At 28.3% G+C, this 23,035-nt stretch overlaps 1 protein-coding gene across 1 annotated transcript in view; it reads left to right on the forward strand.

Moving 5' to 3' along the window:
- Window positions 1–1,668: 1,668 nt before the first annotated feature.
- The window catches only part of LOC117180781 (carboxypeptidase B-like), a 24,029-nt gene continuing 2,662 nt past the window's right edge, over window positions 1,669–23,035 (forward strand). Inside the window, exons 1-8 of the mRNA XM_033373281.1 lie at window positions 1,669–1,800; window positions 2,031–2,216; window positions 12,719–13,046; window positions 16,018–16,317; window positions 19,002–19,092; window positions 19,167–19,312; window positions 19,385–19,444; window positions 19,515–19,599. Of these exons, the coding sequence (XP_033229172.1) occupies window positions 2,137–2,216; window positions 12,719–13,046; window positions 16,018–16,317; window positions 19,002–19,092; window positions 19,167–19,312; window positions 19,385–19,444; window positions 19,515–19,599 (1,090 nt within the window). The 5' untranslated portion in view covers window positions 1,669–1,800; window positions 2,031–2,136. The remainder of the gene's footprint in view (window positions 1,801–2,030; window positions 2,217–12,718; window positions 13,047–16,017; window positions 16,318–19,001; window positions 19,093–19,166; window positions 19,313–19,384; window positions 19,445–19,514; window positions 19,600–23,035) is intronic.

Consider the following 23,035-nt stretch of genomic DNA (forward strand, 5'->3'; position numbering starts at 1 on the left):
TATACCATTTTTTGTTTGAGGTAGTTGTCCCAAAAATCAAATATGTAAAAAAGATAGTTTTTCTATTATTTTTACAATCAAAATATTATAACTGCTGTCATTTTAAAAAAAATTATTTTTATCAAAAATCTTATAATTCACAAAAAAGAATATTTTAACCATACTTTATGCAATTAAATTTTTTCTGAGCGTAACTTCTTACCAATTTTTGAAAAATAATGGTATTTTATTAAATGACGGATTATTTATTCCGGGAAAACATTCTGTACAACTCTAGTGTTTTCAATTTTAAGAATAACTAAATAATCTTAAGCTGTAATTATTGGTTCAAGAAATGTTTGAAAAAAATGGTTTTAATGATTTCAGCCATAGAAAAACTTACTTTCAAAATTGGAAACAGAAGCGAGGGTAAAAAAATTAAATCTCAAAAAACATGTTTAAAATTCATGTTTTTAGGGGAAATTTTTAGATCTTTCATTTTTTGATTTGAATATTTTGTTAAAAATTCTTTTTTGTTGTAAAAAATAAATTCTTACAGCAAAAAGTTTAGAGTATTTTTCAGGGTAAAAAGTACTTTTTTAAATTAAAAACTTAACTTCTATTTTTGTGTTTTTTAAAAATAAAAATTCAACTATTTGTTTGCAAAATTGCCGTTTTGAGTGGAAAATTAATTATCTTGGTCAAAAATTTATAATGTGGGTTGAAAATTCAATTATTTGATTTAAAATCGAACTACTGCCATAAGAGTTTATTTATTTTGTTGTAAATTCGTTAGGGAGGGGGGAGGGAACAAATTGTTGGTTTAAAGTGTATACTTTTCAATAGAAAATGCAAATATTTGGTTGAAAGTTCATTTATTTGGTAGAAAATTAAACAATTTTGTTAAAAATGAATCTTGTTTCCGTAGAAAATTAATCTATTTCATGGGTATTTAATCTTTTTGGTTAAAATAGAAATATTTTATCTAAAAATGTAACTAATTTGTCGAAAACTAATTTCTCTGGTTACAAATTAATTCTTCAGACTACAAATTTAACTATTCTATTTTTCATTGCAAATTCACCTTTTTCAGTTTAAAATTCATCTCATGGGTTGAAATTTTTTTAGTATAAAAAGTCCCTTTTTTAATTAAAAATGTTACTGTTACGTTTTCGGTTTAGATTTTTCCCTTTTTCAATCAAAATTCAAATATTTTTTTGTTTTTTTTTCGCGTGGATAGAAAAATACTTTTTAATTGAAATTGCAACTATTCTAATTTTGGTTTGAAATGTATCTTTTTCAAAAGAAAATTCGAATATTTGATTTAAACTAAAACAATTTTATTAAAAATCATTTTTCTTAGTAGAAGGTTCCACTATTCGGTCGAATTTAACATTGCTATAAAATGTTAATAATAATCCAAAAATCATGTGTCTAAAAATGCTAAATAAAAAAGAACTATTTTTTTGGTTTTCGAGAATCCGTTTCTATACTTAATAAAATGTTAATTAAAAAGGCTTCAGGTATTTTTCACACAACTTTTTATGATTTTAATTTTTATTACATTCTGAATATATTAAACCTGGAAAATAGAGGATTCTTTGATCAATTATGTTTGAAGGTATAAATAATTTTTTCTCATCGCTATATTCAATTATAGATGACTTGTTAAAAATTGTGATTCATGTGGAAAATCAGATAAGAAATAAAGGAATAAACCAACCTGAACTACCGATAATGACTTCATGTTACGTCTTCGCTGTGAATCATATCTGTGGACTCTTGTCAGTTCCTAACTGATTTTCGGTTCAAAAGCACGCGGTAAATAGATTCTCCTAATTTAAAACCTAAATTTAGAAATTAACTGAAAATTAAAAAAATATGAAAAATTTCGAAATGAACTAAAAAAAACCCTAAAAAGTATTTAGTCGACACTGATCTATAACATATTCTGTAAAATATTTTTAAACAAAATTTTATTTTTTAATTTAATTCGGAATGTTTCTATATTTAGACCAGACGCATTAAAATAATTTCGCTTTTTTTCTCAGATAATATATTCAAGATACAACGGAATTCATGTCAAGGTAACGGGACATACAAAATCGCGAATCATCTCCATGCTTTCTATATTCAGTGTAATAAATTTTTATAAATATGGGTCCCAATTTTTTGATAATTGCTATTCTTGTGGCCTTTGTATTTGCAAATGAAGAATCATTTCGTTCCTTGAAAGGGTAAGTTGAAAAAAATTATTTTTTACCTATTTTATGTTCTATTGAAAATAAAATGTTTGAAGAAGTATACAAGTTTCAGAAAAATATTTTAAAACTTCAATTTCATTATTATTCTACAAAAAATATATTAGCTGTAATAATAATTATATGTTTATTGTCAAGCGCGCGGTATTTTTGATTATACAATATTGATTATTTTTAAATTTAACTATTTATTTGGCATACGTTTTAAATAAAAAAATTTATTTTTCAATGCTATCATTATTTATTATATTATGTTATTATTACATATATATTTTTAAACCTGTTCGCGTGCGGAACCGGTTTTTTATCATAACTGCGGACGGTAAATTTAAGTTTATTAATTAATTTATTTTCAATATCTATATGCAAGTTTGGATGTTTATTATTAAATATCTAAATTTCCATATGAAAGTTTAAAATTAATAAATAATTAAATTAAAAACAGTTAACTTTTTCACCGAAATAGTTTGATTTTTAACCAAAAAGATGAATTTTTAACAAAAGTGTTTGAACTTTCATCTAATAAAAATACCGGCTAAACCAAATTGGAATAGTTACATTTTCAAATAAAAAACTTATTTTTCTTTTAAAAAAAACAACGAATTTTCAATATAATAGTTGAATTTTTGACCAAATATTTGAATTTCGTCTAAAATCGTGAATTTTTTAATAAGATGATTCATTTTCCAATCGAAAGGACAAATTTTCATCAAAATAGTTGGATTTTGTTTTTAAAAAGAGAGAATCCAAACCAAAAATGGAGGAATTACATTTTTTATTAAAAAAATGCTTTTTATTATAAAATACGAATTTTTAATAGCATTGTCAAGCCAAGAGATGAATCTTCAACTAAAAAACATAAATTTATAATACGAAATTAAATAATTAAATTTTTTGTTGAAAAAGTTAATTTTTTACAAAGAAAAAAATTAATTTTTAATAAAAAAGTCCAAGTAAAAAATTATATATAACGATTATTAACTAAAAAGATGAATTTAAGAAAAAGATGTTAAATTTTTATCCAAATAAATGAACTTTCGAACCACTTTTGAACTTCGAAATGAAATATACATTTTAAACCAAAAATGTATAAGTTACATTTGTAATTTAAAAAAGTATTCTTGACGCTAACAAACGAATTTTTACCAAATTTTCAACCAAAGATATAAATTTGCAAGTAAGAAAAAAGAATTTATAACAAAATATTTGAATTTTCATATTATAAAGACATATTTTAAACGAAAACTGAAAGAGTTACATTTTCAAATTGAAAAAGTTATATTTTTCCCCCAAAAAAAATAATTTCTAACCAAATGATTTATTTTTCAACCAGAGATGAATTTTCAGCTAATAAATAAAAGATGAAACTTTAAAATATTTTTATAATTTTTAGCAAAACAATTTTTATTCACATAGTTGATTTTGTAACCAAAAAATAAATTTTCCAGCCAGAAAATGGATTAATCTTTTATGGAAAAATATCATCTTTTAATAAAATTATTTAACTTTTAACTAAGTAAAAGAACTTAAAATTATATATTTCAACTTTCTTTTGAAAAATATACATTTTAAACCAAACCTGGAATAGTAAAATTTTTAAATTAAAAAAGTGCTATTTTACGCTAAAAACGGTATTTTAATAAGATAATTTATTTTTCAACCAAGGAAATGCATTTTGAACTGAAAAAGATATATTTGCAATTTAAAATGCAATAGTTAAGTTTTTAGTTAAAAAATACATTTTTAACAAAATATTTTAATTTTTAACCCAAAAGATAAATTCGCCAGTCAATAGATGAATTTTCAAAAAAAAATTTTATTCAAATAGTTCAATTTGTAAACAAAAGGAGGACTTTTGGAGCAAATAGATTCATTTTTATGACAAAAGATTAATTTTGAATGAATTTGTTTAATTTATAAATCAATAAGTTTTTTACCGGATATTTGAAAGTGAAAATATAAAAAATTCATTTTTTTGCGCATTTTAAGGTGCTTATTTTCTGTATTATTATTATTAACCAAATTGAGTTGAAGTTCCCCAGGAGAAGTGTTTTTAACCAACTGGATGAATTCCCTACGAAAAGGAAGAAGTTTTTAGAAAACATTTCACTTTATAATAAAAAAATTGATTTTTTAATTGTTTAATTTTCAAAAAAGCAGGTGAACTTCGAATCAAGTCGTTGCATTTTCAACACAAAACATGAATTTTTGTTAAGAAAATTAATTTTTCCAAGCAAAAGATACGTTTTTAATATAATAAATCAATTTCTAACAAGATAGTTTAAATTTTACATGAAAAAGACACTTTAAACGGAAAACTAAATAGTTAAACTTTTAGTTAGAAGAATTAAGTTGTATACATAAAAAAAGGAAAGCAAACGAATTTGTATTAAAATAGTGAAATTTTCGACTGAAACAGTATAATTTTCAGTTATAAAAGATACATTTTCAATTTAAAAAAAAATTATAAAAAAATTTCAGTTAACAAAATTGATTTACAACAAAAAAGAAATTTTTAATAATACATTTAATTTTTCAACCAAGAAAATTCATTTTCTATTATCAGAAAAGACGAATTTTTCAAGAAAATAAATTAGCTTCGAACCATTTAGTAGATTTTTAATTTTAGAGAGATAATTTATAAATAAAAAATGGAATACTAAAAATTTAATTTTTAAAAAATTAAGTAAAAAAACGAATTTTCAACAAAATAATTAAACTTTCAACGAAAGTTTAACAAAATACATAAGTTGTCAACCAAGTGGTTAAATTCTCAACTTAGAATTTTCAAGAAAATAGTTTGACTTTTGACTGAAACAGTCCGATTTTATACAAAAAATAAAACAATTCTGAATAGAATAAGATTAATCCTCAACCAAATATTTGAATTTTCAATCAAGAATGCTAATTTTCTAAAAAAAAAAAACAACGGAATCAAACAGTTCAATTATCTGCTAAAATAGTTGTACGTATTTAATCTCTCCCTTTTACGGCTTTGAGGGCCTCCGCTCCCTGTATTTATATTTAAAATTCCATCCTTAGTCTTACTTAACTACTACTTACATTCTACTTTTTCGCATTACGTAGGATAAACAATAGTAACAGTAGTGACATTGATTCTTAAAATGGACGAGCTTCCAGGGCTTCCGTTTCCTCTTACCATAAAAAAATGCATTTTCCACGATATTGAAAACAATGTTCACTTTTTACTGTCTCTTTTCAGGATCACCCGTTTGGCTCTGCCCTACTCCCTTGCTCCTTCCAATTTCTTTATCCACATCACTTCCTGTCCACTACCATCCAAGGTCCATCTTACACACTCATCCACACTCAACTGTCCCTCTTCCTCTTCTGTACATCTCTCTAATATATGTGCCCATGACTCCATTTCGTATCCACATACTCTGCATAAATTCTCCTCTTCATTCATCCAATATCTGCATGTTCTCACTCCTTCTCCCATTCTGAACAGTACAACCCTACTCCATTTTTTTCCTTTTTCATTTTTCGCAAATGTTCTGGTTCCGTCAACACTTTGACCATTATTGTGTACCATCGATTGTACCCCGAATCTATAATCTTTGTCCATCTCTCTTCTCCTTGCTTAACCAGTATCTCTAACTCTATGTCCTGCCACTCCATAACCCGTTCTCGAATATTACACACCCTTCTCATTTTTCTCCTTTCTTCCTCCCATTTTGAATTTCCCGCATTACTCCTTGCTTCATTGTTCCGCATTTCGTCGAAACATGCTTGTGCAATTCTACTTCCCTCTTCCCTTTTTAGCTTCTCTACAAACCTCCAGACTCTCTTAATTTGTCTAGTAACCATATTTTTTCTTCCTAACTCTTCTTTTAACATATATCCTGGGCGACTGCAGCTAACCCCCATCACCCACTTCAGAAATCGCTCATGTATGCTCTCTACTTTCCTATGTTCCTTCCATCTCCAGATCTCCACACCATGACACAACACCGCTCACACCAACGCATCAAACAACCAGACCCTCATTCTCCAATCGCTCTTGAACCTTTTATTTCCTATACCCCATACTTTCTCCATTACTTTACCCGCACTTTTAATTCTTTTCCTCACCTGCAGCTCGTTTCCCCCTTCTGCCTTACACCAAAAACGTAGGTAACAGAACTCCTTCACAATTTCGACTTTTTGTCTGTTCATATTCCAAACGTAATTTATTTTGCTTTTTCTATTTCTGAAACACATCACCTTTGTCTTATCTACGTTCACCGTCAGCTCTTCTGTTCCCACATACTTTACGAAGATTCTCATCATTAGTTTCATCCCCTTCTCATCAATTTGCTAATAGAACTACATCGTCCGCGTATGCTAAAGAGTATAGATTGCTATTACCAAAAACCGTTCCTCCTTTCCCTTTCTTCTTTAGCCAGTAGGATATTAAATAGTAATGGACTCAACGGGCACCCTTGCCTTAGACCTTAGGCCTTTTCTGTTCACCAAGTCAAACGCTGCTTTGACATCTACGAACAAAGCGGCTAGCTTCCCTTTCTTTCTCCCTAGATTTCTGTTATTTAAATAGTTAAGTACGTAGATTTTTCTATAGTTCCCATCCCTTTTCTAAATCCCGTCTCATTATGTGGGATACTTTCTTTTTGTTCTACCTGACTCTCCAACCTTTTTCTTAAGATTTCTGCATATATTTTATAGCCGACTGACATGAGAGTGATCCCTCTATATTCCTCAACCTTCTTTCCTTCCCCTTTCTTGACAACCGGTACCACCAGTCCCGTCATCCACTCTTCCGCCCAACCTTCCCCTTTCTAGAACTTGTCGCAGATCTTCCACATCCCATCCCTAATCACTTCTCCTCCAAACTTCATCGCTTCGTTCTCCATCCCATCTTCTCCTGTCGCCTTGTTTCTTTTTAATCTATTTATTGTCTCATCCACTTCTTTTCTTGTTATCTCGTTCCCTTCCTCCATTTCTCCTTGGACTATCCTACACTTTTCCCCTTTGATCTTATTTTGCTCTCTCCCTAATAGACCCTTAAAATAATTCGTCCATTCCTCCATTTCTATTTCTTCGTTAACGCCCTTCCTTTCCCATCTATCCCTATTTATCACATCCTACACCCTACCTTCTTTGATCGCTTTTTCTACTTCTGCTTTATATTCGTCCTTTCACATTTGTCTTTTTATTTCCAGCATCTTCTCATGTTCTTTTTCCCTCCTGTTATACCCATTTATCCATAACCCGTCTCTCCCTATCCACACCATATGGCCCCTCTTCCTCTCTACCCAAGCCCTCTGCTCTAATTGTCATCTCCTTCTCCTCTCCCTCCATGTCAGACCTTCTTCAATTCTTTCCCTTCTTCCTCTCAATAATGTTTTCCCTCCATAATTTTCTTTTTCTCCTTCTCACTCCCCACGTTTACTAGAAACATTCCTTCTTTTTCTCTTTTCCCCTCCTATTCTCTTGACTCCTTCTACCCTTACCTGCACTCTAATGTCTCGCAAAAGATTTTTTATTTCCACTTCTCCTGTTTCACTCTCCACTTTCAATCCCTTAACTAATATGTTAGTTTTCCTCTTTGCTCTTTCTCCCCCTTCTAATGTTCTTTCAATCTCACTGAGTCTTTTCTTCAATCTTTCATTCTCACTTCGGACGTTCTTTTTATTCCCTTAAACTATTTTCTCATTTTCCGTCTTTCCCCCCATATGCTTATTCCTAATTTCTAGACTGCACACACGTTCTTCCAACTGTTTTATTTCTCTAAATCTCTGTTCGGCAACCTCTCTCTGTCTATTCTCAATGCTCTCTAGCTTACCCCAAACCTTGGACGACAAGCGATTAATAGACCGTATAGGATTCCGGGACAGCAGTTACTTCTGTTTTTGCATCAACTTCGTAACGAAGCAAATGTTCATGCGGCTGCGGCGTTTAATAATGAGAATAGTTTCACTGATGAAGAGTTTGAAGCTATCGCTCTTGTAACAAAGAAACAATTTAGAGAACTGTATGCATTTTGTGATCCTATTCCGCAGTTACATCGATATGTTACCAGATACGTGAGAAAAAAAGATCTGCTGACTTACCTTTGCAAAATGCGTCAAGGTCTTTCTGATGAATTTCTGAAAGTGATTTTTCATTATTTGAGCCGGCAAGCTACAAGCATGGCTATTTCTACTGTAAGAGAGTCTTTAATGCAGCGATTTGTACCTGGTAACATTGGATTTAATGCGATAAGCAGAGAGAAATTCATTGAAAGACACGTGAGATCATTCGCCAATGAACTTTATAATCCACAACCAGAAATTCCCAGAGCTATTTCTATCATCGATGGAACTTGTGCTTACATGCAGAAGAGCAGTAACTTTCGCGTACTTCGATAGTCATTCTGCAAACATAAAGGACGAAGCTTTGTGAAACCTGCTCACATTATTGCTTCAGACGGATACATACTTGAAATACAAGGACCATATTTTTCTGACTCGCGACACAATGACGCACAAATGCTTATTAACGAATTTGAAAGAGATGTGTAAGGTATGAGAAAATTTTTCGACATTGGTGATATTTTTATAGAGGACCGTGGATATAGAGATGCCCAACCACTTTTAGAACGCTTAGGAATTGTGTCCAAGATACCACCATTTCTCTAGCAAGGACAGAGTCAATTGGTAACGGAAGAAGCAAGCGAAGTTCGGTTAATAACGAAATCTAGATGGATAGTGGAATCCAGAAATTGCCACAAAGTCCATTTTCAAATTCTTCGAGAAAACCATTCCGATGACTCATGTACACAATCTAAGGGAATTCTTTCGTATTGCTGGAGCCCTAATTAATCGATACCATCTTGTTATCGAGATGCAAGGCATACAAGGCGTGGACAATGTGCGACATAACAATTGGCCTGTATCAAGTAGAACTTGCCCCATCTTATGTTCAAGACAAGCTGCAACGAGAAGAAGATGAAGGAGTTTCAACTAGATACGCGACTTAATGAACCTGGTTTGATCAGAGTACGAGTATATTCTCGTTTCTGAAATGCGACAAGGTACCAGCTGTGGATAGCGCTCAATGAGATCGATGAAGTAGGACCAGGCAATAACGAAACGTTTCTCGGTTATTACTGCACATGTAAGTCAGGGGCCAGAATTCTTGGCACTTGCGCACATATTGCAAGCGTTTTATGGTACCTGGGTTATGCACGTCACCAGCAACACATAAAGTATCCTCAAACTTCCTTGCTACAAAGGATTCTAGACGCTGCTAATAGAGGTGATCAAGCGAACCCGAATCAAGAGCCAGAAATAGTTTAATATTTCGCAAAAGCTAGTGGGATTGGTTCTATTCACTGATTATGAGCGCTTAGCGTTGGGCACTCTTGAGAACAGTACAATGTAATTATCGGAATGTACGCACTAGTTACTAATGTTGTTTTGGGTACCATTTCTGCCTTTAAAAAAGTGATGAATTAGTCAAGTTAAAATCTTGGGCGCTTGGCGTTTGATCGTTTTGAGAAGCGCGCTATATGAGTCAACTGTGTAGGCGAAAATATGACAGACCACGATCTGAACCGTGATTTCTATGTTGACATCGCTTTTTTAACTAAATCTATTGTAATTCGTTCTATTCACTGATTATGAGCGCTTAGCGTTGGGCACTCTTGAGAACAGTACAATGTAATTATCGGAATGTACGCACTAGTTACTAATGTTGCTTTGGGTACCATTTCTGCCTTTAAAAAAGTGATGAATTAGTCAAGTTAAAATTTTGGCCGCTTAGCGTTTGATCGTTTTGAGAAGCGCGCTATATGAGTCAACGGTGTAGGCGAAAATATGACAGACCACGATCTGAACCGTGATTTCTATGCTGACATCGCTTTTGTAACCAAATGTGTTATAATTCGTTTTATTCACTGACCTTGAGCGCTTAGCGCCGCATAGCGCTAAAACTGTCCATTTTTTTGTGGATTTTTTTACGGATATTTTATCCGGCACTTATAACCTTAAAAATAACAAAGTTTCAGCTAAATCCACCGAAAGCCATTTTCCCATACATTTAGTGGGGGGTCCTTTGAGAACCTTCCGCGTTGCTTGCCCGTACCTGAGTCCGCTATCCTCTCCACCCGGGTCGACTTCTCGGCACTTTCATCACCGCTGCTGTCACTGCGATTAACTTTACCCATCCCCCCACTGCCAATGATTTCAGAAACGTCAGCTGTTGCTGCCACTACGTTTTTCTGCTCTGTGCGATCGTCCAGTAACTGTTTCCCTCTGGCGCCAGTTTGTGGATTTCGCGTCGTCAACATCCTACCTTACCCAAAGTTCCGCGACGTTTCCCGCCTTTATCACCTACTTCTTGCCCTCCTGACCAAGCAACTATTTTTCCACTCCCAGCCTCAAAAACTTCACACGCTCCAAATTTTCACTTCAAACCACTCACTTTTACCCTTCACAACTTTGCCTTCGCACACCCTTCTTTCTTTACACTCGCTCTCCGCACTCTCTGCCTTTTCTGGATCCACTCGCCCTTATTAACTTCAGCAAAGTCAAAAATACCGTTTATATGATTTCAAAAATTAAAATTTTACCATGGTTTTTTAAAAATTCAAATTATTAATTTATTTATCTTGAATCTACTGATGCAAATTTGCGACATTTTTCGAAAATAATTTGTGTACCTAATTAAAAAAGCAACTTACGATATTTTTAAGAACTGACCAATGATTGAATTATAATTATATATAAACATTATATAAACAATTTATAATTGATAATAGCAATCTCAATTGATAAAATCATTTATTGTTATCATTATTATGTATAATAATATTATTTTAGAATAATGCGAGAAATTTGCGGTTTTTTTTCTGAAATTTACAACTTGTGGTCCAGTTCTTTCAGGTTGAGGTAACAATAAATGTAACTTATAAGATTAATGAATTAAACACATTATTATTGTTTATAACTGACTTTTTCTATAGAAATTATAGATAGTTGCTGTTTTTCTAAAAAAATTCAAACTTTTTGTCCACTTTTTACTTAGCGAGATAACAATTAATGCAATTTAATGAAGATAATTGTTTAAACAATTTATTATTGCTTACAACTACCTTCTTAATTAATTCTAGAATTTTGTGAGTTTTTCTGAATCTTTTAGTTTTTTTCTACGTTTTAGTTACGGACAGATAATAAATATTATTATTAATGTTAGTTTAAACAAAAAAGCTCTCAGTAACTAGTTTAAGACAATTTATACTCAATATGATTTAGTTGAAAAATTTGAAGAATAATTCAAATATCTGTTTCATTTCAGAGGAATATATTTAAGAAAAAAGAAAAAGGTTATTCCCAAAAGGATTTTCTTTAACGTTTATTTATTACTTTTCATCTAAATAAAAAGTCGAAGAAAATCTGACAATAAAAAAAACAACAACTTTCTAGCATTATTCAAAAAGAATATTATAAATAATCATAATAAACTTCTTAAAGAATTACTTACGTTAAATTTAATGGATTACTGCCTTGATATACATAAAGGTTAAATAATATCTAAAAAATTAGGAAAAAACTGCTACTTTTTAACTCTATTCCAAAAAAAATGTATGAGAACAATAATTTATTGTTAAAATAAGTTATTTAAATATTTAATTATCATTGAAACGTAGTATTTGATGTATTCAAATCAAATTATATACACAAACGTAAACAAATAATAATTAGCGTTACAAACTTGCGAAAAATAATTTTTGACATATGGAGTTTTTCTTGGGACCCTATAAGTCAAAATTATGGGAGTGTTATTTAAGAATTAATTATTTATCTGAATTCTATAGGTGATTGGGAAAATAAATCTCAAGTTTTAATTCGATTAACTTGAAATTTATGATTTTTATTTAAATTCACAAAAACCCTTTTCACTTATGGAAAATAGTATTAAAATTATAGGGTTTGCAGAATATCTAAATATAATTTTTTTAAATAAAGGGCTTTTTTGTAGATATTATTAAATTTCAATACAATATGTATAAATGGTTTTTAAATTATAAATAACAAATTTAATTAAATATTGATTTACAGTGTATTTAATAAGTAACGATAAAGCTCGTCAAACCTAACAATATTTTCCCATTGGATTTGAAATTGAGAAATTCAACACAAATTGAAATTGAATAATGTTACCAATGAATGGATTAAAAGTATTAATAAATTTAATAAATTTAATAAAAATTTGTTTAAAATTATTGTAACAATTAATTTTTTAATAAAAGTTGCACAAGTCATTTGAAAAAAGTTAATATTTTAAGAATTAGTAATATATTATGAAGCTTTTTTTATAAATGTTTTATAATGTCAGAAATGGCTTTTTTTAAAGAATTCAATAAAAATTTTGTATAGTAATTTATGAAAAAAATATTCCCAATACCTTTCATTATAAATATTCTGCAGGGTTTTACATTTTTTTTAAACTCTAAAATATAAAAAATTTTATAGGGCGCAAGAGATTTCGATTACATGTGAAACTGAGAAACAACTAGATTTCGTCCTTCGATTCGAGGATAACAATCACTTTGATTTTCTAAAAGTTTCTCATGTCCCACCGGAAAATGTCCAAGTTTTAGTGACAGAAAATCAACTTTTGAATTTTAAAATGCAACTGGACCAAAATGGCATAAAATACAAAGTTCTTGTAGACGATTTTCAAAAAGTAATTGATGAAGAATCAAAAGCCCAAAGACGAGCGCTAATGTTGGCAAATCGCTCTCATCAAGGAGATGAAAATGATACATACGATTTTGATCACTTCCCACGTCACAATGCGGTAAGATTTATTTTAAATAAATTTATATGAATTTTTATTATAATTATTATAAAAATCAATCTTATATCTGATAATGAAAGCAGGGTGGCCTCGAAAGTTCATTTTCAAAATTCCCTGATTTTTACTTGACGAATTTTTCATATACCTGAATATTAATACTTAAAGACCAGAATGTAATTTTTAAAATTTTTTAATCATAGACTTTTTTATAAACGCAATAATGAAATTTTATGTTTGAATTTAAAGGATTCAAATTTATTTACTAATTTCAAATAAAAAATAGAATTTTTCTGACATTAACGATAAATTTGCAATAAAAAAGTTAAATTTTTAAGCAAAACATATTTCCCTTTGATAAAAAAAACTTTGATTTGTACCTTTATAATTAAATTTTCAACATAAAACTGAATTTGTACCATATTGTTGAACTTTCAACCTAAAAAGAATAATTTTTAAACAAATTGTTGCATTTTTAACTGAATAACTAAAATTTTCAAAAGACAGTTGACTTTATAACAAAAAGATAAAGTTTTAACCCAAAAGGATAAATTCTCAATAAAAAAATCACATTTTTCACAAAAAATGAGTACTCCTTAACAAAAGTATTGAATTTTCTAAGAAATAGTGGAACTTCAATCCAAATAATTGAATTTTCTATATGCAGAGATAAATTTATAAAAAATAATTTTTTTTACAACAACAACAAAACGAACAGTTTAACTCTAAACGTAATTGAATTAAAATTGGGCAAAGGAAACAAATTTTTAAAGAAATAGTTTAACTTTAAAAATGATCTAATTGCTAACTTATAAAGATGAATTTTCAAACAATTGGTTGAAATTTTAATGAAAACGTATTTAAATTTAACCAAATAGTTCAGTTTATAATCCAAACACACGACTTTTTAAGGCAGTTGAATTTTTAACAAAAAGAAATTCTGAACAAAGAATGTAATGATTGGTATTTCAATAACAAAAAAAAACTAATTTCAATTAAATGGTTATAGTTTTAACTTAAAAGTTGAATTTTAATAAAAATAATTAAATTTACCTACAAAATTTGAATTTTTAACTGCGGCATTTAAAAATATTAAGACAAGTTTTTAGCCTAATTTTTACCTAAAAAGACGATTAAAAAAATCAAATGAATCCTCGACCAACAAAACAAACAAAAACAAAAAAATGCTTTTAAAATCTTCTAGTTAAATTTTTTTATAAGGCTGAAAAAGTCACATTTTTATCCAAAAAAATAATTTTAACAAAAAGATTTCATAAGAAAATAGATTTTAAAGTAAAGACGTTGAATGTCATAACCAAAAATAAGCATTTTTAACTAAAAAGTATCAGTTTCCAACGAAAAATGGAAAATTTACTATTTCAGTTGAAAAGAATAATCTTAAAAAATCGTTAAATTTTAAATAAAGAGATGAAAAATTAACGAAAAAATAAGGCTTTAACCCAAGAATTTTATCCACGTAGTTGAATTGCTAATTGAAATTGTACATTTTGATAAAAATAGTCCAACTTTCAATGGAAGCTATCAATTTTTAACTAAAATAATAAATCTTCAACTGGAAACATTAAGTTTTTAGTTGAAATTGTTAAATTATCAGTTAAAATAATTACTTTTGAAATAAAGAAATGAATTTTCAACCAGAAAAATATTATTTTGACTAAAATGATAAATATGAAAGCCAAAAAATATTTTTCAACAATTCGGTTGAACCTTCAATCACGCAGTTAAATTTTTAAAAGAAAGATTAATTTTAAGTAAATAAAGCAATAGTTGATACCTCAACACAAAAACATTTTTATTTTAAATGAAAAACAGTTTAATTTATTGATAAATATGGATTTTCAACCATATTTTTATTTGAAACATTGTTATCCAAAAAGATAAAATTTATACTAAAACAGATGAACTTTTAAACGCATTTTAAATAAAAAGTTTATTTTCTGATAAGGTATTTAAATTTTCAATAAAAAAAGACAAATTTCGAACAACGAAATTGAATTTTGAAAGAAAACGGATGAGGAGATAAATCTTCCACTAAAATGATAAAGCTTAAAATGGAATAGTTTAATTTTTAGTTGAAGGAATTAATTTTTGACCAAAAATAAACGAATTTTTTAAAGAATAAATACATTTTTAATTAAAATTAAAAGTTTTAAATCAAAACTTTTTTTTAAAGTAGTTTAACATCCAATCAAGTATTTCAATTTAAAAAAATTTCAAACGAGTAATATAAAAGCAAATATTTAAACAAAAAATATCCTTAGTTTAAATAAAAACCAGTTGAATTGACCCAAAAAGAATGAATTTTTAATCATACAGTTGTATTTTTATCCAAAAAAGATCAAACTTTTGATAAAAAAGATGAAATTTTAAACGAAAAATACATTTTTATACCAAAATGCCAAGTTTTTAAAGAAATAGTTGAATCTTCTATAAAAAAAAGTATCATCTAAGTTTTCTACACCAAAATGATAATTTTCAACTAAAAGTAAATTTTTCGAACAAAACTGTTCAATTTTTTACCCAAAAAGATAATTTTTCAATAACACATTTAAATTTTTAACAAAAAACAATGTTTTTTCAAAAAAACTGCTGAATTTTGAACCAAATATTATAATTTTTAACCATAAATATAATGGTGAGGAGTCACAAATTGTAAAGAGATTTATAAATGTAAATACAAGGCAAAATTCATATTAAAAATTTCCTAAATACTTTTCATTAATATTCAGCGAAGAGAATTTCAATATTGTAACGTTTTAAATTTAGAATCTTTTACACACGGTACAAGAAATTTCATTCTGAAATTTAAGAGTTAAGATTTATTATCCTTGACAATAATTAAAAGTGCATCATAGAAATTCTCTAACTTTTGTAATTTTCTTTTTAAATTGCAAGGCATTTCGCTGCCCTAAATTTTATAATGTCTGTAAAAATATAAATGATCAATTTTCAGATAAATGATTATATGGAACAAATGACAAAAAAATATGAAGATGTCACTCTATTTTCCATTGGTTATTCCTATGACGGCCGTTCTATTAACGGTGTGAAAATTTCAAGTGGAGGAAATAAAACGAAACCTGCTATTTTAATTGACGGTGGAATTCACGCTCGTGAGTGGATCTCTCCTGTTACAGCCCTTCATACAATTTCTGAACTTGTAAATGAAAAAAACAAAGAGTTGTATAAAAATGTCGATTGGTACATTATTCCGGTGCTGAATCCAGATGGTTACGAATTCACGCACGGCAAGGTATATTGTTCATATTACATATTTTTATTTTATAATAATAATAACAAAATAAATAAATAAAGTGGGACGATGGTCGTGGGGCCTAAAGCGTAGGCTTTAAACCCACTCCGTTGGCTTGCGGTTTCGATTCCCGCCTCGTACTCTAGAAGAGCCTCGGCGGCCCATGCGGTGAACACTAGCCTATCAAGGGAGATGTTTATCTCCGGAGAGTCGTGGGACCGGTACCTCGAGAGAAAAAGGTTTTCTCTAAGTACTTAAAGCTGTTGCTCTTGGTGGTTCGGAACCCACCTTAAACTGTAGGTCCCCCTTCCACCACCAAGTAAGTGTGTGGGGGGTATGTAAAGGAATAAAGAAAAAAAGGTGCATGAAAAATGTAAACCTTAGGGGACACATTAGAAGATTTTCCACTACTGCTACTAATAAAAAACTCTTATTGCCGTTTTTTGCAATCAGATCTAGTTTAACAGATATTTTCAATTCAATTTTTCAATAAAAAAGTATCAAACCACTTTTTTAAGGGTGAAAAGGGTTTTTGAATTTTCAACAGTTTTAAAACATCAGACGATCAATCATATTGTTACTTGTTTAAGAATTTTATGCAGTTCTAAATCATGAGACGATTACTCACATTGTAATTTTGTTTTGGGATTTCATGCAGTTCTAAAACATAGGGCGATTAATCAAATTGTATTCGTTTCTAAATGTCATACAGATGTAAAAATATAAGATGATCAATCACATTGTTACTTGTCTATGAATTTCATACACTTCTGAAACATAGTGCGATCAATCACAATCTCATATTTCTGAATTTCATGCAATTTTATAACAAGAGACGATCAATCACATTGTTACTTGTTTATGAATTTCATTCAGTTCTGAAACATAAGACGATCACTCACATTTCATTCGTTTCTGAGCCTCATATAGTTGTGGAACTTGAGACTATCAATCGCATTGTTATTGGTTTATGAATTTAATACAGTTCTGAAACAAAAGGTGATTATTCATGTGTTAATATTTTAATGAACTTCATGTAGTTCTGGAACATAACACGATCAATTTGGAAACGAATATAAACGTGGGTGATTAGGACTGTATGCAATTCACAAACAAGTAAATGTGTGATTGATCGTTTAATGTGTCAAAACTATATGAAATGCAGGAAAAAAAATGAGTATTAGTTTTATTATTTAAAAATTAATGAAAATCCAAAACAAATTACAATGTCATTGAACGCCTAATATTTGAAAACAGCATGGAATGCATAAACATATGATTGATCTTCTTACGTTTAAGAACTGCATAAAATAAAAATGTGAGTGATCGTCTTATGTTTTAGAACTGTATGAAATTCTGAATAAAGTTACAGTTTGATTGTACTTTTAGCATTTTAGAACTGTATGAAATTCATAAATAAGTAAATATGTGATCGATCTTATTGTTTTTCACAACTTTAATGTGCAGAATCAAAGTGATTGGTCGTCTCATGTTTTAGAACTGTATAAAATTCCTAAACATTTAACAATGTGATTGACCTTCTTACGTTTCAGAATCGCATGAAATTGAAGTACAAATAAAAATGTGAGGGATCTTCTTATATTGTAGAACTGTCTGAAATTAAGACAAAAATGACAATGTGATTGTTTGTTTTGTGTTTAAGAATTGCGTGCATTTTATAAACATGTAGCAATGTGATTGATCGTCCTTTGTTTTAGAACTGCATCAAATAAAAAAATTTGTTTAAAAATGCATGACATTGCAAAAAAATAGCGATATCATTAGACGCCTTATATTTGAAAACTGCATGAAATTCATTAACATATAAGAATATGATTGATCATCTTACGTTTCAGAACTTCATGAAATTTTAATTTAAAATAAAAATGTGAGTGATCGTCTCATGTTTTAGAACTGTATGAAATTCTAAAACAAATCACAGTGTGTTTGGTCGTCTAGTGTTTTAGATCTGCATGAACTTCATAAACAAGTACAAATGTGATTAATCGTATTGTGTTTCACAACTTTATGAAGTCAAAAATAACGTGATTGATCGTCTCGCGTTTTAGAACTGTATAGAATGTCTAAACATTTATCAATGTGGTTGATATTCTTACGTTTCAGAATCGCATGAAAATGAAATAGAAATAAAAGTGTGAGGGATCGTCTTATATTGTTTATCTGTATAAAATTCAGAAGCGAATTACAATGTGATTGTCAAAATGTGATTGACAAAAAATGGAGATGTGATTTAACGGTTTATATTTGAAAACTTTATGAACTTCCTAAACACATTTACGATCTTATTGATGTTTTAACGTACCACAACCGCATGAAATAAAAAAATCATAATGTGATAGATCGTCATATGTTTTAAAAGTGCAATAAATTCAAAAACCATTGAAAATCTGATCGAAAGTCTTATATTTCAGAAATATATGGAATTCGTAAATATTTAACAATATAGACTGCGTAATATTGAAAAGAAACGTGCACATTTTTAAAGATATCTCACGAGCAGATAATCCAAATTAAACTTCTTTCCAGATACACATCTATTTAACTAGAACAGATAGGAACAAACGAAAGCCAGATAAAAAGTTCTTTGGAAATAATATTTTAAATTTAATGAGGATATAGGTAATTTTTGTTTTAATAAAATAAATTAAGTTACTTGATTACAGGATCGCCTTTGGAGGAAAAATCGGTCTAAAATTGGACATCGACAATGCAGAGGTGTTGATTTAAATAGAAACTTTGGCTACAAATGGAAACGTAATTAATTTTCTTTTAACGAATTGTTTTTTTTTAATAAATAATTTTGGTTCATCATTATTTATTATTTATAGTGTCGGGACGATCAAGACATCCTTGCCATATAACTTACGCTGGAAAGGCCCCATTTTCAGAATTGGAAAGTCAACATTTGCGTGATTTTTTCCTTTCCAAAAATGGCACTATCAAGATTTATTTAACTTTACACTCGTTTGGAAAGGTAAGATTATTTTTAGTTTAGGATAAATATTAAATTTATCAGTTCTTAATTTTTAAGTGTTTTTGGTTTTAGTATTTGTTGTATCCATGGGGATACACACCAGCTGAAGTTCCCGAAAACGAAGATGTATTAGTGAGTGTATATTCTTGAAATATTTAATTTACTGAAATAGTTTATATTAGTAAAAAAATATATTTTTCAGTTAAAGTTAGGAGTAATAGCTGCAGTTAAACTAAAAGCTCTTTATGGTACTGAGTATAAAATTGGAAGTGCTGCACGGATATTATGTAAGTTTTAGCATATTTTCATTGAATTATAAAAAAATAAGCATTTTTTTAGAACATGTTTTTTAATTATTTAAAATTTAAATCAGGGTCCCTGCGAAATTTAATTTGTTTAATTTTCTGACTTTTTTCTGATTTTTCACAAATGTAATTAAACAATTCTGAGTTAAAACTTATAAATTTTTTATTCTTTTGACTGGCACTGCCTAATTACTTGCAAAAAGTGAAAGAGAGACGATTCAAGGTAAATTTCAAACATTCATATTGAATAGAAAAATTTTTTAAACCCATGAAATGCAATGGATTTCAGTAAAATTAAATTGAATTTAGAGGAATTTCATTGAACTCAAAAAATTCCTGAAAATTCAAAAGAATTTCAGAGCATTTAAGAGAAATCCACAAAATAAAATAAATTCCAGAAAAATCAGAATAATGAATAAGAATTCAGAATGAATTCTAAATAAATCTAAATTTATTGCCAAAAATATTTCAAAATATCCTCAGATTTTCTAAACCTTATGGAATCAGTGAATTCTTGTGAATACAATTTTGTAAGTCCATTAAAATATCATAAGATCCCTCGAACTTCTACGAAATTTATTGATATTTTTCCGAAAACACGGAAAAATTAAAATTGTAAGAAATTTTTTACAAACATTTGAAAATTCTTCAAAATCCCTTAGAATAATTAAAATCCTTTGAAATCCCTTAAAGCTTTTTCAATATTTCCAACATTACTTATAATATTTTAACGTAACTTGAAATATTTAAAATCCTTTTAATCCCTTCAAAATATTAGAAGAAAAACATATTTCTTGGAATTTTTATCAATACCCTAAAGTATTTAAAATTCTTAATAATTTGTTGCAGTCTCTTGAATTTTTTTTAAATTCCCTAAAATATTTTAAGTCCTTTAAAATCCCTTGAAACGTTTCGAACTTCTTGAAAATTCCATACAATTTAAAAAAATGGTCTAAAATCTTAAAACAATTTTAGAATTACTTCAAATTATTAGAATTAATTAAAACTTCTGTAGAATGATTTAAAATATTTCAAAATTTTTCAATTCTCTTAAAGTTCCTTACAATTTTCTAAAGCGCATGAACATTCCGCGAAAATTTCTAGAATACCCTTAAATAATTGAAAACATATGAAATAACTATAAACTTTTAAAAGCTCTTAAAATTTTCATACAAATTTGGAAAACGCAGTAAAACCTTCAAATCTTAAAAACATGATATAATTTCTTAATTTCATTCAAATCCTTGAAAATTTCTTAAGAATTTGAAAATCTTTTGAAACTGCATTCTAATCTTGCAAAATACACTAATGTTTTGCAAATCCTTTACAATCCCTAAAATGTTGTAAAAAACTTTTACTTATTCCTTGGAATTTTCTAAATTATCCTTAAATCTTAAAAAAATTATAATATTTCAAATTTTTAGAAACCTTTCAAAATAAATTAGAATCTTTAAAAATACCATACAAACTTTCAAAATTATTTGAAATCCCCTCAAATCTTTTGCAGTGACTGAAATTTGGTGAAGCTTTTGAAAATTTCTTGGAATCCTCTGAAATATCCTCAAAATTAAAAAAAATTAGGGCCTTCAAATTTTGTAGAAACTTTGGATATACCTTGGAATTTTTTTAAATAACATAAACCTAACAGTTTCTATTAAATTGTTTCATATCTTCCATAATTATTTAAAAACTCATACTATTCTTTAACTCCTTAAAAAAAATTTTAATTCTTTTGTAATGCCTGAAATTTGGTAAAGCTTTTGAAAAATTCTTGAAATCTTCTAAAATCTCTTCAAAACTTAAAAAAATGTAATCTTTCGAATTTTCTAAAAAGTTTAGATTTAGCTGAGAATCTTTAAAAATCACGTAAAACTCATAGTTTTTATTAAATTGTTTTATATCTTTCAAAATTCTTTAAAACTTCGTATAATCATTTAAATCCCTTACAATTTTTAAAATCCTTAGAAATGTCTTGGAAATTTTCAATTTTTTTAAAAAATGCTTTAAGTTCCTTTAAATTTCCCTAAAATATTTTAAATTCTTAAAAATTTCTGAACTACTGTTAAGCTTTTTAAAATTCCTCAAAATCATCTAAAATATCCCAGAATCTTTGAAAATTTGTTCGATCTCAAAAAAAGTTCACATCTATGAAAATTTTTAAATCTTTGGAAATATCTTAGAATATTTTAAAATATCTTAAAAACTTATAGGTCTCATAAAATTGTTCCATATCTTCCGAAAATTTTCAAAACTCCTGTACATTATTTTTAAATTTCCTAAAATCATTCAAATCTTTGGAAATTTCTTGAAAATTCAAAAATCATTTGGAAATGCCTTGGAATCTTTCAAAATATACTAGAAATTTTTGAATCCTTTAAAATCCCCAAAATGTCGTAAGTTTGTTGAAAATTTCTTGGAATCTTCTAAAATATTCTGAAATCTTCAACATCTTTATAACTTTTTAAATTGTTTTTTTACCTTTGGAAATATCTTTTAATCTTTTGAATTGATTTGAAAAAATATGGAATTTATTTTTCCCTAAAAGAAACAAAAACAAGAAACAAACTCAAGGCTTTTTTATAACTGAAAACCTTAAAAAATGGCATTCCAAAAAATCAAAAAGAAAAAGAACTTTGTTGTTAAATAAAAAATGTTTAAAATGATTTTTGAGAAGTTCGTCAATTTCTCATGACCATTTTTAACTGCATCATTATATTCAAAATAAAGATTATATACTTTGCCTATCTGATGCCAGGCATTATACATAATGCCTAGGGCTTATGTGTGTGGGCATTCCACACGCAATTTTCCGCTAAAATTTTTTTCCAATAATACATTTTTTTTTGTTTGACACTCAAAAATAGTCGATAAGTATTTTTTATTTCAACATGACGCGCAAAGTTTTAAAGAAAAATTTCAAAAATATTTTATGTTTATAAAAAATACCTTTTTCAATTTCTTATCCTGTAATATTAAACAAAGATATGAAAATTTATACACAAGATAGGATGTGCGCCTTTTCATCGACTTTCGAATAAACTATAGTAAAATCCACTTTAATTATTTATTTATTAATATAATTTAAATATTTTATTTTATTTTAAAGAGTATACTAAACGTTTTTCTTCACCTGGCAGAAATTTGGGAGTGGGTCGTGAAATACTTTCAAAGCAATTAATTTTTGAATAGCGGCTCACGCGCGCAAAGTACTTTTTTATAAACATAACTTTTTTTTATTTATCGAAAACTTTGCGCCTCATATTAAAATAAATAAATACGTATCGAATATTTTTAAGCTTGGAATTCCCAATATATTGCCTAGGTGAAGTATGTAATTTATATTTGATTATATGCGTTGCGTCAAGTGGTCAGGCATTATATATAATGCCTAGGGATTAAATGTAATGACTGAAATATA

The sequence above is a fragment of the Belonocnema kinseyi genome, chromosome 9, assembly GCF_010883055.1.
Source record: "Belonocnema kinseyi isolate 2016_QV_RU_SX_M_011 chromosome 9, B_treatae_v1, whole genome shotgun sequence".
Taxonomy (NCBI): domain Eukaryota; kingdom Metazoa; phylum Arthropoda; class Insecta; order Hymenoptera; family Cynipidae; genus Belonocnema; species Belonocnema kinseyi.